Source organism: Acipenser ruthenus, chromosome 9 (genome assembly GCF_902713425.1).
Source record: "Acipenser ruthenus chromosome 9, fAciRut3.2 maternal haplotype, whole genome shotgun sequence".
Classification (NCBI taxonomy): Eukaryota; Metazoa; Chordata; class Actinopteri; order Acipenseriformes; family Acipenseridae; genus Acipenser; species Acipenser ruthenus.
The window spans coordinates 11,527,663-11,544,376 of record NC_081197.1 but is presented as its reverse complement, the minus strand read 5'-3'; the positions used below and the strand labels follow the sequence as shown (position 1 = coordinate 11,544,376).

At 37.3% G+C, this 16,714-nt stretch overlaps 1 protein-coding gene across 1 annotated transcript; it reads right to left on the bottom strand.

Annotated features, from left to right (window-relative positions):
• Window positions 1-1,236: 1,236 nt before the first annotated feature.
• On the bottom strand, window positions 1,237-14,374 carry LOC117973058 (dipeptidyl peptidase 1-like). The gene is made up of 7 exons (XM_034924037.2): window positions 14,032-14,374; window positions 13,280-13,425; window positions 12,731-12,891; window positions 12,028-12,183; window positions 11,217-11,335; window positions 3,981-4,112; window positions 1,237-2,358 (listed from the first exon to the last, which is right to left on the bottom strand). The coding sequence occupies exons 1-7, from the start codon at window positions 14,189-14,191 to the stop codon at window positions 1,859-1,861; spliced, it is 1,374 nt and encodes a 457-aa protein (XP_034779928.2). The 5' UTR covers window positions 14,192-14,374; the 3' UTR covers window positions 1,237-1,858.
• Between the last annotated feature and the right edge of the window lie 2,340 nt (window positions 14,375-16,714).

The window sequence follows — 16,714 nt, the reverse complement described above, 5'->3', positions numbered from 1 at the left end:
CATTCTCCTGACCAGGCTGTCACCTGTTCTAAAATGTCATTAAAGTACAAATATAATAAAGAGAGAAAATACATATAATGCATCAAGTAGACCTAGCAATCATCTTGACATTGCTCTTACGAACAAAAAAATTTACCCACTATGCCTCTAGCCAGAGATGATAAATAAAATGCCAGTCAATAACATCTGTAATGATGAGAAAAAACTTACTTAATTTGCTTTCACTGATGTGACTGGTCTTTAAAAAAGACAGATATAAGAATGTAAAAATAACATTTAAAAAAAGAGTCTATGCTAGTGTTAACCCCTTTAGTCAGAATCGCAAGCTGGTCCCAGTAAAACCTTTACACCCAAATAGAACTGGTTTATTGATTTTTTCTTAAGTCAAATTAATAAACATACAAATCAATGATCACATACTGTAGCTTGTTAGATTAATAAAAAGGACTAAAAAACGTGTCTCTGTTTGCTACTAGCTAAATATGAACAGTGCACATTTTTTCTTCTATTCTTTAAATCCCTTGCTCAAACTGGTCCCCATGGTGCTTTCAATACAGCAAGCTTTGCAGACTGAGCACTTTCTTCATTTCTGTTTCTTGGTTCCAGAAGTTCAACGTTGTCCAAAATGGACAGGGAATAAAGTGTTAAGAAGTTAGCGGACATTGTTTTTTTGTGTGAAACCACTTTCATAAACAAGGGCTGGGGTGATGAGCTTGCTTCCCTTAGGATCCCATTGTTTACTTATCAGTCTAACAAGACATCACAGCTTCTGGTCACATTCATCTACAGGCTCAACATAAATTAATATATTATTTTAACAGCGATTTATACAGACTGCTGTTACATAGGGTCAATTTCCTCGATATGAATGTGAAGCGGTAGCATGACTTATGGTGGAAATAGTGGAAAATTATTTTAAAAATCTGCTTTACTTTAATCTTTGCATATGTTAAACAAAATGGGCTTCCAAACTGCTCTGCCCTCTAGTGGTGTTATACCCACTTGTAAAACCCAAGTGTTTATACGGTCATTTCCATCTGATTTAGTAGCAGTCAGAAACCAGGAGATCTGAGGGTTGTATTTCAGAGGCCACAAAAAATAAGATCTTCATAAAACATCCAGCATTACAATATTAAGGGAAATGAAAATGGAAAAAATAAATAAAAATATTAAAATAGGAGAGTAAAATGTGTAACAAATACAAACTAATTTAAAATCACTGCACACAACTCTCTCTCTTGGTTACACTCCCTTTTTATTTTTCATTTTAAAAGCATGATTTTTGACTTTACATGTCTTCCATAGAGGGACACAAAATGTATAGATTAAAAATATTTCCTGACGTGTAAACATTTCATTAATAGGAAATAGTGATTTTATTTGCATATATATATAAAAAAACACAACCACCAAGGCACATTTTTTTGTATTTATCCCTTTTAAAACAAATCACAAGAGTAAATGTCTCCCTGTTTGAAGGGGGTCTCCTAATCAGATACAGCTGTTCAGAGATGTCGTCATAAAGAAAATGTATCTGGCTAGAGCTACTGTTAAATCTTTGGTGGAAAACAACGCCTTGTTCCAAGTACCTACCTAAAAGTCTGAGTTTTAAATGAACAGGTCCATGGAAACAAGGCACACAAATAATACTGTTACCCCCCTTTTAATTGCACGCCACAAATGTTTGTAAATTTTGCCATGTCCATTTAAATCGGCTGCTAATTGCACAATATACTATATGTAGTGCTGTTTGGCCTTCATCGCTAAAATAGATTGGAATTTCTTGGGGTATAGGTTTACAATACTTGCTTAATAAGGACCCCCTCAAATCAGTAGACACGTACAGTCCCGTAAAAATCTACAGTTTAAGGATTGGAGTTGCAGCCACAGCAATGCTTTCTATCGCACACTCATCAGAACCTCTGCGGATTCTGAAGTACCCGTCCTCACCCCACCCGGTTCCCCAGCTGTTTTTCACAATCCAGTACTTCTCTCCTGTCCCGGGGTCACTGCCATACCCTACCAGCAGCACAGCGTGATTGGTCAGCTCAAAGGGGTTGAACTCATCCATCAGACCTGTGTGGTGATAAATCCCACCTCGATAATGCATGAAGTCGCCATAGACCTCAAAAGCAACCCCCATGGGGCCGTACTTGACCAGTTCCAGTTTCATCAGCGCTTCGTTGCAGGCTCCATAGAAGCCGCCTACATAGTGGTACTCCGAGGTGTAGTAACGGAAGCATTCGGGCTTCGGTGTGCATGGTGAGTCCTTCCCAATGTAGGGGAAGCATTTTTCTTCAACCATGCCAAAGTCTTGGATGTATTTTCCAATTAGGTAAGGAAACCCTCCATCACAACCTGCAAAGATGGAATGTCAATGACACACAACATTGTGAATTTATTTATTTTGCATTACAAAACAGACTGAGAAATAGTTGTTTACATTGGTTAATTGTTATGTCCCTCTTCCCTTCTCTGGACTTCTCTTAATGGTCTAAACTGGGGAACAGCTTAATACTGCATCTCAGGTTTGATATATTGCTAATCTTTGAAGTTTAGGGGTTGAATAAAATCACCTCTGGGGACAGACAGACCACCTGCTGATAAAGGGCAGCAATCTTTAGATCAGGAGCCATTTAGAATTATTTAACTAGAATCATTCTTTTATGTTCCAATAGTATCACATTTAAAAGGGTGTAAATTACTTAAAACAGATTTTGTCTGTAATTTATTGTTTGCATAATTTATTAACACATCAGGTTTTAGTTTCATTACACAAGTTAGTTCCTAGATGGTTTCAGCATCAGAATTGCAAATTTAAGTGAGGCATCAGATACTCTTAGTTGGATAACAGGTGCATTACTATGTATGAGCTTGTCAAAGTTTTGAAAGAACAAGGTAACTGTTAAACAGAGGTTCTCACACATACCACCTGGAACAGTACATTTATGTATTACAGTCCCTTACTGCCCTACTTGTGTTAGCTCAGAATTGTTTGAACACCCCTTGACCTAAACAGACTGTCCTCCACCGCACTGACAGGCGCTGCTGTTTGCATGATGGTTGCTGTCCCAACTGTACACCGAGAGGCAAAAATGAGATGCCTGAATACATTGCACTAGAACTGCAGATCTGTCTAGAATGACAGCTAACTGGAGTTTGGGTCAGACTTAATTCGAATAATTGAACTTAGTATTTCTAGAACATCTCTTCTATGCATTTTACGCACCAATTTCAAATTGAGGACTTCTTAGTGCTGGAAATGCCACCACTCAAGTTCTTACAAAAAATATTATTATTATTATTATTACACTGAGCTTATTGTGGTATGACAAGACCCAAGCCTCATTTTGTTAACCTTGTAAGTTAACCATTATATTTTAATTTGTATTTGTGCACTCATCCGGCTTAATTACAAACTGATTCACTCCATATTGACATTAGTGTAATTTTTGCCTGAAAGGTAATTACAATTCTAAAACTAATAAGGACATGTTCAGACTATCTCAAGCCCCAAAATTAAATGATCCCTCGGATGCAAAGTTTGTATTGCTATGTTCATGCTACTAGCTTTATATTAAAGGATATCTTTCCACATTAGGCTCATTAAGCTGTTGTTATTTTCCACAGAATACTAGTGTTTCCCTTATTTCATACACACATTTTTATATATATATCGAGTCTCATACGTTATGAAGAAATCTTAAAGAATATGGTCTAGAGGTTTATACAGTTACGAAAGGGAGAGGGACTAAAAGTAATAAAAAAATGCTGCCAGTAACCCCCCCCCCCCCCCCCGTCAGTATTTCTGTGACAGGCAGCCCAAAAGGACAGCTTTACCGGAGTGGAACGCAAACACAGTCCCGTGACAGAAAGTACACCTGCCTCTACCAGAGCGCATCATACATATCCTGAAATCAGCAAGGCTATCAGTCGCCAAACATCCAGGTTTACTGAAGCATGCGCTTGTTCTTAAATACCTTGAGAGTATTCACTACAGGAGACAACTTGCTGTGTGCTGAAAACGGGGGTCTGAGTGTTGTTGGTCAGGATACGAATGCGAGCCTCCAGCATGCCCATCGATGCAAAGGAATAGCAACTGCCACACGCAGCTGGAAAAAAACAGAAATACTTCAATTATTACAAATCTCTGCTTCACACTACTCTTACCATAATATTATACATGTAACACAATGCAATATGCCTATCCTGTACCTGTCAATCACTTCTACCCTGCAAAGGCATTGCATACAACACTGCTGTGTTTACCCCTTTGCTGTATCCCATGTTGTAAGCATCTTTGCAAAACAGTATATGTTTTATCCAGATCACCTTTGTTGCTGGTTCTCTATACTCACAAAAGCCGTTAATTTCAAATCAAAGCATTTGGGAAAATGAAACGGAAACAAATAAGTAAATATTTACTTGGATGGGATCATCCTATATAAATGTTTGTAAATGTGTCCGGTTTTATTTTAGGTGATCGTACACAGTGCTGGCACAGGTGAAGTAAGGACTCCATTTTAGATTATTCTCACACAATTTCCGGCTTCCTGTATTCCTGGCAAAAGTATGCCACCCACGCTGTATGCTTATTGTACACAATGGCTGCAGGCAGGGTAAAGGTGGAAACAATTAAAGAGATCCCCAGAAGAGTCCCTCAACGTTACTAACATAGATGAGGCTCAAATGGTTTAACTGACTCACTTCAGGCTCATTTCACCGGAGTAAAATCTAAAATAACTTGTGTAAATGACAAAGGGAATTTTGCGGCTGTTGATAAGTTTATAAGGCAAGAAAAGTACCCCTGGATCCAACTGATTGCGCAGAAAATTTCAACCCTGTTCCTGATCAGCATTAAATAAAAAAAATAAAAAAATGCTTTTTTGTTCACAATGGATCAGATACCTCTGCTTGATAATAGCATTAGTGGTGGAGAAAATGCTAACACAGATCCTTTCTGCCAACACCTCATCTGGCAAAGGTGTCCCCTGGCAACAGTGCCCTTTATATATAGGCTCTGCTCATTGCAAGCAGAGTAAATCAAGCTGGGAATACAACTACACCTCCGTTTCAGGATTCCTGTCCCAACATATTCCAGTAACTCTTAGATCATTTTCTTCTCTGCTCTAGTTTTTTTTTTTTTTTTTTTTTTTTTTGTATAATTTAAGTGCCAATTCACTGGTACCAATCTGTACGTAAGAGTTACACAACACACACATTATGTTTGTTTAAATGAAACACTGCCACAAATCAGTGGCACAAATGCTACATTCAAAACGGTCCCTTGCATTTGGAAGTATTTTAGGCAAAAAGAGAAAGAGAACAAAAGATTACAGCATGGAGTATGTGGTCTGTGGAGATGATCACTATGTAAAAATACAGTAAACTCACAGAAACAAAAAACACAGAAAGACGTTGGAGAGAATGCAATTTGTTTGGTTATTGTTGACTTGGGGACAAACAAACATAACAGGATATATAAAACCACAAACTATAAAGCACAAAGTGGTTTAGGGGACAGCAAACAGCTAGTACATCCATCTATCTATATGCAGAATAACTACTATGAATACTTAACTAGCATGATAGGGCTCCCGAGTGGCGCATCCAGTAAAGGCGCTCCGCGCGGAGTGCAGGATGTGCCCTATAGCCTGGAGATCGCAGGTTCGAATCCAGGCTATGTCACAGCTGACCGTGACCGGGAGTTCCTAGGGGGCGGCGCACAATTGGCTGCACAATTCGCTGCCCAGGTAGGGAGGGCTTAGGTCGGCAGGGGAATCCACGGCTCACCGCGCATCAGCGACCCCTGTGGCCGATAGGGCGCCTGTGGCTCTGCAGCGGAGCCGCCAGATCTGTGTTGTCCTCCGGCACTATAGGTCTGGTGGCATTGCTGTGGATCTGCAGTGTGAAAAATGACGGCTTGGCAGGAGCACGTTTCGGAGGACGCGTGTTCCAGCCTCTGTTTCCCGAGTCGGCGGGGGGGTTGCGAGCGGTGAGCCGGGGATGCATGCTAAATTGGGGTGAAATCGGGGTAAAATAATTGGCGATGACTAAATTTAAGAAAAAAAAAAAAAAAAAACTAGCATGATAAGAAAATTGGTCTTAAGTGGCTATGTTTCCACAAGGTTAACGCACAAAAGTGGTATATTTACAGCATGATAGATTTCTGCTCAAGTTTAAAACAATGATTCCATGTGCAAATACAGTAGGGGTTTAAAAGCATTTTAATGCAACTGGCATTGTTGTAGTGTTTAGCATTTATATATAACTGTGTGGAGACAAACATGGGGCTAATAGTACAGGAAACTGCTTCAAAAGTGAAGCAAACAAGGACATCTTCACACTACAGAGCACTTTACAAATACTTTAGATGGTTATTCAGACAAGAACTCTACTTTAGGTATGGTATACTGTAAATACTTTATTGAATAAAATATCCAGTCAGTGTGCAATCGTTACTATGCATGACTTGCATGTGTGTATATTTTTAGACGGGTGCACGGCATGACATATCACGCATTATGCAAGTTGTCAAGACATCTGTTGATTATGAATCATTCTTCACCACCAGATTATCGTTTTATTTGCATCTATAATACAGATGGGTGCTGCACACATTTCTTTTAAATAAGCTTACCAGTAAGAGGCAAGAGGATTACTCCAGGTGTCTTAATGTAACAAAAAAAAAGATTCTCTGCAATAAATTAATTGTCCACATTTTTTACGGCTCCACACCAAAAAAAAAAAAAAAACACCATCTACGTGCTCTTCAAATTGAATGCCGTAATTTAACTAACGACAGGAGGCAGGAAGCATTTCAAACCAGGCAGCGCGGCTGTATCATTAGCACAGCTCTTCCTGTAGTTTAAGATGCTTCATTTGCATATCCCGCCTGTCACAAGAATTTCCAGGAAAGCTCTGCAGAGATAAGCATCAGCCATTTAAAAAGGGAGCTTTTCAAATCAAAAGATCCATGTTACTTCCCCCCCCCCCCAACGCGACTGCAAAATATGAGTTCATATGCAGGCAATACTGACAGCCCTAAAGTCTTATAACCTACTTTCCAACCATTTAAAAGCTTCAAGTGTACAGCAATTGCAAAAATGTTGGCTTTATCTGTATTTGGCACCATTTACCAGCCTATTTAAACCATCTCCCTCTTATTCTGCAATCTTAATAAATGTATTATATAAGTAACACACGTTACAGGGTAATATTAATAAGAGAAAGTAAATGAATCAGTACATGTAACAATGTAAGCATGGCATAAATACAGGTAGTTTGGTTCCTCCATGTTCTGATGCTTTCAACACATATACAACTAACCACTTTATAGTTCCCGTTACACAGTTATCCCTTGATTTGTTCATTAGTTATTGTTTCCGAGTTCTGTTTATACTTAGGGGGTCTACCTAAATTGCGATTTCGTAGAAATCGGGAAATTGAGGGGTCACAGCAAAATTCACCTCTTTTAGGGGCCAATGCGTACCGGACAAGAACAGAGATAGCAAAAAAAAAAAAAACCTTGTTTAAATGAACTACTGCACAATGCAAGCGATGCAAACTACGTATCTTACTTCTGTAGACAGGCTTTTATTCCTTCGCCATCCTGCGTGCATTGCACTTATGAAAAAAAAAAAAATAACATCCTCAGACAAATAACATTTAGGCTGCTAAACAGAATGTAAAACAAACAACAGCTTTCAGAAAACAAACTCAAGCGCAGAAAAAAAAAAGTATTCCTGTCGGATTTAGCCAAGTTAAATCAGCACTACAGGTATGATCTAGCACAGGCACCTCGCTTCAAACAACCTGCTGCTGCATACTTTTTAAACACAGTTACAATTTTAGACCCGAAGAGGCATGTTTTCTTTGATTTGACTCGGTACTAATAAAATAAATTTGTGGATGGGACAAATAAAATGACAACGAACGTGCTGCATACATTGTCTTTATTAAAGAATGCCAGATACCCTCAGGTAACCGAGTTTTGGGACTGTTTCTAATCGATTTCCACATCTGTATAACTTGGCAAAGCTTTGCCTTACACTGCCAACCAATTCAGCGAGAAGGGTATGACTACAGCCTGCAGAAGCTGTCTCATAGCGGAAGCTGAAGTTATCACATGGTATGTGGTGGGCGTACTTTTATTTCAGCATGTGAGCTCTTTCTTCCTGAAGTTTTCAGCCACAGCAAAATGAAGATGCCTGAGAGTGATACATTTGGTTTTAAAAGCTGCATAAATGTATATTTTTCTTTAAGTATTATCCTGTTTAAATGCTGACTATGAATAAGTTTATCAATTTACTATAACAGATTTGTATTTATTTACATCCATACAGTATTTGTTTTATTAAAATGAGTTTGTACATAAAATAGAATGAAGTGTTTCTTTGTTTTGCTGCAGCTATTATCAGGCTGGGATTAAATCAAAACTAAGCCACCCACCAGTCAAATTACAAACCTGTACTTTCTTTTTTTGAAAAAAGAAGCTTCTTTGTTCAACTCATAAAAACACCTGCCATCAAATTCTGACTTGTAATTTGTGATGAGTGGATGGGTCAAAGTTTTGATTTAATCCCAGCCTTAAACACCAGCAATTGATATGTTTATCGATAGTTAATAACATTTTATTTCTGATATTTTTATGACATCAACCGATTTGTATGTAGTTATTTTAATTTTCTTTGTTAATCCCGTCGCTGTATGAGAATTCTGATCTAAATAAATTACATTAAAGAAGTGTTTCACTATTTAATTCCCCAATTTATACCGCATCATCGTTAACAATAACAACAGCAATCGGGTAACTTGAATCTATTTCCCTACTTAAGGGTTTGGCATCTGTCATAACTGAAGGTGTTGTAACAGTTCATTTAAAATCGGGCACACATTATAGCCCTTACAAAAAAGTACTACAGTATTACTATACAAAATATACTACAGTACTAAAGTAAAATGAGAATGCTATAGTAATAAAGTACTATAATACTATACTATTGTACAGCACTACTATTACTGGGCTATAATTAAATTACTATTGTACTGTGCAATACACAGTATTGCTTGCCCTAATGGTTTATTATAAATAAAAAAACAAAAACTCTCAAAAAGAGATTTTTTTTAATGAAAATTGTGTTCAGAACTTTGTTAATTAATGTATTAATAATGTCTTTACTTCCTTTGCCTTGCATGCAAAAATGCATACCTAAATGCTTTCATTTTGAAACTTGAATTATTATTATTTTTGTTGTTGTTGGAATTTAGGGGCCTAGTGTTTTGATGTTCATTCCAAACTTTTATAGCATTCTCAATTACATGCACTGTATTTTGCTAGGGGTTGTACGGAAGTTAATCAATCTTTGGTTTGATCCTTCTAGCTCATCAAAACCTTATTCTTTACGTAGATATGTCGGGAAATTAGACAATATGTTAGTAAACGTTAGACTTCCATCTGAAATAACACCTACACCTCATTCCTTACAGCAAATAATTTTGGAAAGCATCCAAGTGGAAAGCAGTTTTACTTTTTACTCAATGCCCTTGCTTTCACATTGTTTGTGTCATTGGTTCCTCCTTGTTTATGCCATTCATTTGTTGTTGGCAGATAAAATGACAGACAGTACAATTGTGTCTGTAAAGCATTCTCCTAAAAAATGTGTTAAAAAATGGAAATGCTCTATGACTTAGAAAATGTGTCTTTCAATACACACCTGCTTTTGCACCTGTCAGATAATTGCAGAGATTGGGGTCCAGCATGGTGTATGTCTGCATTTCATTATGAAGGGAACAACAGAGTACTTAGTATGTCCCTTATCAGATTTGCAGTGCATATCTTATTAATAGTCTACCTCAGAAAGCAGAAACGTGTATGTATAAGGCCTCTGTGAATATTCTAAGAGCTTCCAGATTTGAAATTGGATCCAACTATCGCAGGTCACAAAATCATGCCCCTGGGAAGTGGTTTTAACAACTGTATGTCTGTCATTCATTGACTAGCTGTGGAACATGCTTCCAAAACAATCTTAATAAATACACTGCTTTGTTGTTAATCACACCTTGTATCATTCTATGAACTACATTAGAGCCACCAAGAGAAATGCAATTCCAGCAGTAATTGTGCATGTGTTTCTTCATACACATGTAAAAATTCTGATCAGTAAGTGTGCTGCAGTTGGTGATCGTGAACTTGCTATAGGGTGTGAAGGATTTTTATATGAGGTAGAAGAAGGTGTTTGCAGGTAACCCAGAAGCACTTAAGAAGTGCATTAAAAGTATTGGTAGTACTTAAGTACTACTACATAATGCTATGATATACAGTATTAATATAAAATAATAAAATATACTATCGTACTACTATGATGTCCTATAGTATTAATATAAAATACTATAAATTACTATAGTATTACTATAAAGTACTACAATATACCATAGTACTACTATGATGTACTATAGTATACTATAAAGTAATATAGTATTACTATAAAATATACAAATATGATGGACTATAGTACTACAGCACACCCTCGCTATAACGCCCTTCAACACAACTAACATTCGTCTATAAGTAGGATTCGATATATACATTCAATAACCTGCACAAGTCATTTGGTGACACACATGACAGATTTTATTACAGTCATTTAAAAGATTTCTCTTTTCCAAAAAATACAGTACACCTTTACTCACCTTCATGCGATATGATCATAAAACACCTGATGTTTTTCACACCACTGAAATGCCAAAGCTAAAAATCAGTTGCAATAAAAGTTAAGGATGTAGGATTCCCCATGCGAGTGCATTTATTTTTTAAACTGTCTTGAAAGTGTTTCAAGAACAGGACTGTAACCATCCTTAGAGAAGTGTTAAATAAATAATTACCAGTAACTATTCCCTCTATTAAATTCTCAGTTACAAATAAACAGTTTCATATTTGTCTTTAAATGTTACCCTGTATCTGTTGTTCTATTTGGGCATATACATCAGCTTCTAACCATTACATTTCAGATCAAAATATCAAAACCCTTACCCTTTAAAATATAGAAAAAGCATTGAAAATCACCAAGTACAGCATACTTTCAAGCTATTACTTTTGAGTACTTGATATTAAAATGGGTTTCAATACTATTGATCAGGAAGGAGAAAAAAAAAACCACTGTTTCCAATCACATATCAGTAATCATCATTCAGGATGAGCATGAAAGAATCAATACCTTGGTTCCGCACTGGGCTCACATAATTCACTCCCTGAACGTTCCTCCAGTCCCATGACTCTGGCACTCCTGCAGCAAGCTTGGCCACTTCTTCTGTCAACGGAGCTGGCTTTGGACGCCTGCCACAGAGCAAAGTCAACATAAGCAGACCGATCAGCATGCCAAGGATACAGTTATATTCTTTTCACAGGTTAAACATTATCTGCTGTTTTCACAGTTTAATTTTACCCAAGGAAACATTAGGTAGTCCGAGGTAAGTGCAGGTTTGGGTCTGTGAAAACTAGCTAGACGTTCAATACCCCAAAATTAAGATTTTAATGTATTTGTTTCTAGATCTAAAGGATACTTTATAGTGCCATCTACATGTTCTATATTATTTATTACCTTACCTGTTACCTTTTTTTTTTATGTTTCTTCTTGGGTAATTATGTCATGCATCTCTATTCCATTTGCTTCTGAAAATTCTCAAGGCTGATTTTGTGAAGGGAGGTGGGGAAGCAAACACATACAAACAGCTTTTTCCAGATAAAAAGTAAAACTGCCAGGCAATGCAGAACAGCAAAAGGGATAAATGGTAAAAACTGCGTACTGGGATTCAATGAATAATCTGGGATAGCATTTTGCATCCATGTCCCATAAATGCAAAACAACCAACCATTATTAGCATCATATCATTCTGCCATTAAAATGTCACAATGTATGTAACCAAAAGACAGACCCATTATTTGGTGAATGGTGGATATACTTTAGCGGATTTTAATGTCACAGAAAGGAAGCAAAAAGTAAATAGAAATTCAACATTATTCTGTACCTTGGAATTCGCGAGCCGCGACCGCCAGCTCTTCTGATCAGTTCTTCAATGGTAAATGTCTCATGCTCCTTGTAGGTGGTTGCTGTCCAGGATTTCTGCACTGTGTTGATTGCGTTCACATAGTTTGGGTTATACTTGTATGGTTGTTGATACAGCCTTTAAAAACACAAGCCACGATCAAAATCCAGTGCAAAACCACTTTTACAGAGTAGTAACTGCATAGAGCTGAGTAAAGTAAATCACAGATGTGATGCAGGGGTGTATGGCATCCAGTGTATTGAAATGAATACTCATAAGAAATGCTAAATCAAGGCTCATAATCAAACATATTAACAGCAGTGCCTTGCCATTAAGCTAACATTTTACAGACTTTCATTTCACTTTGACTCGACTGAAGCCAACTTACCATGCTTCCACACATTAAATGAAGTTATCTTGCAGCAGATATTAGGACCAGAGCCTGACGCTCATTGTGCTGCACATTTTACGTGTTGTCAGATACATTACAGTGTACTGACTGCAGCAAAATTAGAAACTTGTGAATATGCTGTAGTACTAATGAAAAATAAACATAGGCTTATTGCATAGGATTAGATATTCACAGGCAATATCCTACATTTTGGCAGAGTGCTGGAAAGCAGCAGGCATCAGTGGAACCCACTTATGCCAGCAATAAACAGAGAGCTCCAAAGCATATACTTACAGCTGCCACAGCTTGGGAGATGGCACAGTGTCGACCCTCTGGGGAATAGAGGACAACTTCTTTCCTACAAAGCATGCCCAGTTGTGCCCGAGTACATCATGCACCCATCCTGTTAAGGTTTGGTCGCAATAGCTGGTCACCTTTGAGCCATCTTGCTTATACTGTTAATAAATAATAGTGATTAAAAAAAAAAAAGTTAGTTGGTCAATGCCGTCCAAAATAGTTTACTTGCATTTCGTCATTACCAAATGCATTTACCTTGCATTTGATAATGAATTAGATAATTTTACAGCAAGATAGACATTTTGGTGTCTTTCTTCCTCTTTTTCTACACCACTTGCTAATTTTAAGGAAATACTAAGTGTGACCACAAAGTACTTCTTCAGAGATGGGGAACGTTACTTAAACATCAATTCTATCACATTCTACTACAGAATCAGTGGAATCCTTTAGAAGTACTGTATCAGGGCCTACATCTTAGCGCTCCCCTTACTCTAGCATTAAGTGTCCTATAACATGATCAAACAAATAATATTCTATTAAACCCACCTTAAAAAATGCAAACCATTTGTAGTCAGACAGAACCACCTCAAATCCCTGATTATAAATTAAGGTGAAGAAACCAGAATTCCCCAGGTCATCCGACGCCACGTTCAGCTTTTCAAGATGGACAGTCACAGTTTTTACTGCAGGCCCTGTAAAGTAGGTATAAAATGCAGTCATAATAATAACATTTATGATTTACCTCAAAAGACGAGGGAGAGGGAAAGTGGGGAGGTAAGAAATAAAAAAAAAACAATTACATCTCAAATGCTTTTTATCCCCAGAAGTTGCAACTTAACCACTCACATTGTTGTGTTTTTTTTCATAATTGAGTTTGGCTTCCAAACTGTGTGGCAAGCTTACATTGAGTAATGTTAAAATCAATCATGTTTTCCATTTTTGATGGTAAAATGACTCATTTTTTTCATATATCACACAGTACCTACTTGTGTACGTTTTCACATCACAAAGCTATATGTCGTTTTACTTCCTGGTTAAGTAAAGCAATGTAACAATACTATCTTTACAATATTCTATTTTAAATGTGTACGTGTAGGTTTTTTTTTTCTTTTTTTTAAATGATCGAACACTCCAAAGTTTATGCTACACAACTAGTTCATGTATACAAGTAGACACAGCATATAGATCCTCAGCGCGAACAACTCCAGATCGTAATCGATTAAATAAGTTTTTAATTTGTAAGCAAACTTACAAATAAGTAAATTAATGTTTTTAGTTAATCTCCCAGGGTAACTTACCCATCTTGGTGCAGTCGATAGCATGGTCTTGACCGCCGTTCGACACCTGAAAGACCCAAGTGCCCACCAAGTCTTCGTAGGTGCAGTTTGCCGGGGTATCGCAAAATGAGCTCCTCACTCCAAACAGAAATATGCATAGCAACACAGCTTCCAGCTTCATTATTATAACCTGCTACCGGTCTAACGCATGTAATAGAGTTATAGTAAAAAACCGATGTGCATATAGCCAGCTGTGGAAGTTCAGAAAAGTCTCTCAGACACCTTCCTGAACTCTAAATCAAACTGAAAGTAGCTACTCTGTACTTCCCAGTACTTGAGCAACAGACCACTTCCCCGTTATCACAAGACAGCTGCCATCACGTGATTTAGTCACATTGTCTGTGGGAGGCTGGGGTTTTGTGTTTTTCACTGAGAATGCAGATAATAATACACACAATAAAATAGTCAGCTTTTTTTTCTTTACAAATAATAATTAATAGGAATTAATGATTTAAAAATGTTGAAAGAGGTAAATGTTTGAAACACATTTGCTAATCTCAGGGGCAGGCACATATGTGCGTACACAACATGCTGAGTCAAACGGAAAATACATGTACCCACTTTAGTGCAATGCACTAAAACAAGACTGCGTATGTGACATGCTAACACGCTATATAAAATACCAAGTCGTATTTTTTTTTTTTGGGGGGCGGGGGGGGGGGGCTGTTACGATACCAACACTTTTTATACATGTATGTTACAGCAATAAGCTGACAATAGGCATTATACTGTATACCAATTCTTACATATATAGTAATTAGTTACTATATAGTCTTAACCTTTTTTTTTACTGTGTTCCCTCAAGAGCTTGGTGTGTGGCAGACTTGGCCATCTTTATCAAGGCATCACTGGGCTTTACATTTTGAAATATGGTCTTTTTGTCCAGAAATCCTTGTACATTTCTTTGATCCTGAAAACTCTCTTTGCAGTTTTGTTACTACCCATGATGGTATGGCATTCTCTATTGGATTCTCTGCTTTTCGGAATTAAAACTGTGTCGTGGCAGTTGGAGCCACCTCAGTTTTTACAGTGTGCTTACTTGCCACCATGTAGGCAGCAATTTGATCAATTGTGGTTCACCGCATAATACAATGTGTGGAATCATGGTAAGTTGGCTTCAGTCGAGTCAAAGTGAAATGAAAGTATGTAAAATGTTAACATAACGGCAAGGCACTGCCGTTAAAGATATGTTTGATTATGAGCCTTGGTTTAGCATTTCTGAGATTTTAGAAGCACATTCAGTTTTGATTAATTCCCTGTCTGAAAGTGCTGAGCAAAAATCATCAGCTAAGAGGTTAGTTAAGGGCAAGCAGCAGCAAAATAGTGTCAGCAGTTTCACAAATTGGGTGAAGAGTTGAGTCATTTAAACCACTCTGAAAGAAGGCTAAATCTGAACGTTTGTGCAATTATATTAAATTCAGTATATCATCTCATTGTTCCACACAGGTAAGGGTGGCAGCTGGGGAGTTTTTTGGATCGTTACACCAGCAGTCAATTGTACTGGCTAGCTCTCCAGTAAAATTAATTTAGGTCCTGGATTTGACAAAAAGGGATGCTGTTCCTGGTAAAAAGCTGCTGTTTCTCAAACATCTCCTTACAATACCTTGTTTGGACTGCATCTCATTTAAATGGTATGTTTCTTTATGGTAACAAAATAATCTGCGGATATGTGCAGCAAACAAAAGGGGTTGATTTGCGGAATCTATAGCATACCCTCTAAGGAAAAACCACAGAACATTTTGCAGCACAAGGGAATCCCCCTGGATTGCTTTAACCTTATACCTTTAGGGGTAATCTAGGATAACCATAAGGTCGGTGCTTGAAGCAATCCAGTCCCAATGTACTGTATATATAGGACAAAGAAACTCAATATTTTATTTTTCTATTCTGAGTCTCTTGTTGGGCCAGAAAAGCCAGCAGTAACATAATAACACCAGAATGTATATCTCAGTCACCTACTGTGGTTCCACCTTCTAATGCTTCCCTGCTAGTTTTTCAATATGGACTGTACTTGTACTGCTTTCTTCGGGAACTGCTGTGATTCATAAAATAGCAATTTAGACGGTTGTTGTTGTGCTTTTTCGTTTCCTAAACTGGCTTTTTTTAAATAAGAAAAACTGCATCTTCACTGAACACCTGCAGCCTTGTATAAACTGTGGAAGCTCTCAAGGCACCTGGCAACATTGCATCTGAGTGTAACCACTGCCACTACCTCTTATGTGCACTGAATTTTCAACAACCAACAACAACAAAAAAAAGCTTGTCAAAAGGATACTGAATATTTCATTTTTGTTAAATACAGATACATTTGTTATATATTTTAATCCCATGCAAAAAAAGTCTGCTTCCCAACAAAGCAAACTAAAACAGTTTACCCTTTAATGATTAGCATATAAATAAAGAAACCCTAATTAAAATTCATAGCTATTTTGCCCTGTTGTAACTGTCAGTTATGTAACTCTATTAATTTGAACTCAGAGCTAGGCCTCTTACATGAAATAGTCAGAATCCTAACAAGAACAAAAATCAACAAGACAATACAGTACAATTAAGGTCTAAATAAAACCCATGTTATTAAAACATCTTATTATTTTAGGATGACTACAAACTGCTAGACAGCAGCTTAATCTACGTAGTTCTAAAT

Coding starts and splice junctions, on each gene's coding strand:
- LOC117973058 (XM_034924037.2), bottom strand. CDS start 14,191: ATGAAGCTGGAAGCTGTGTTGCTATGCATATTTCTGTTTGGAGTGAGG. Junction 4,113..11,216: donor GAGCCCAGTGCGGAACCAAG/GTATTGATTCTT, acceptor GTTTTTTTCCAG/CTGCGTGTGGCAGTTGCTAT. Junction 2,359..3,980: donor CTGTAGTGAATACTCTCAAG/GTATTTAAGAAC, acceptor CCATCTTTGCAG/GTTGTGATGGAGGGTTTCCT.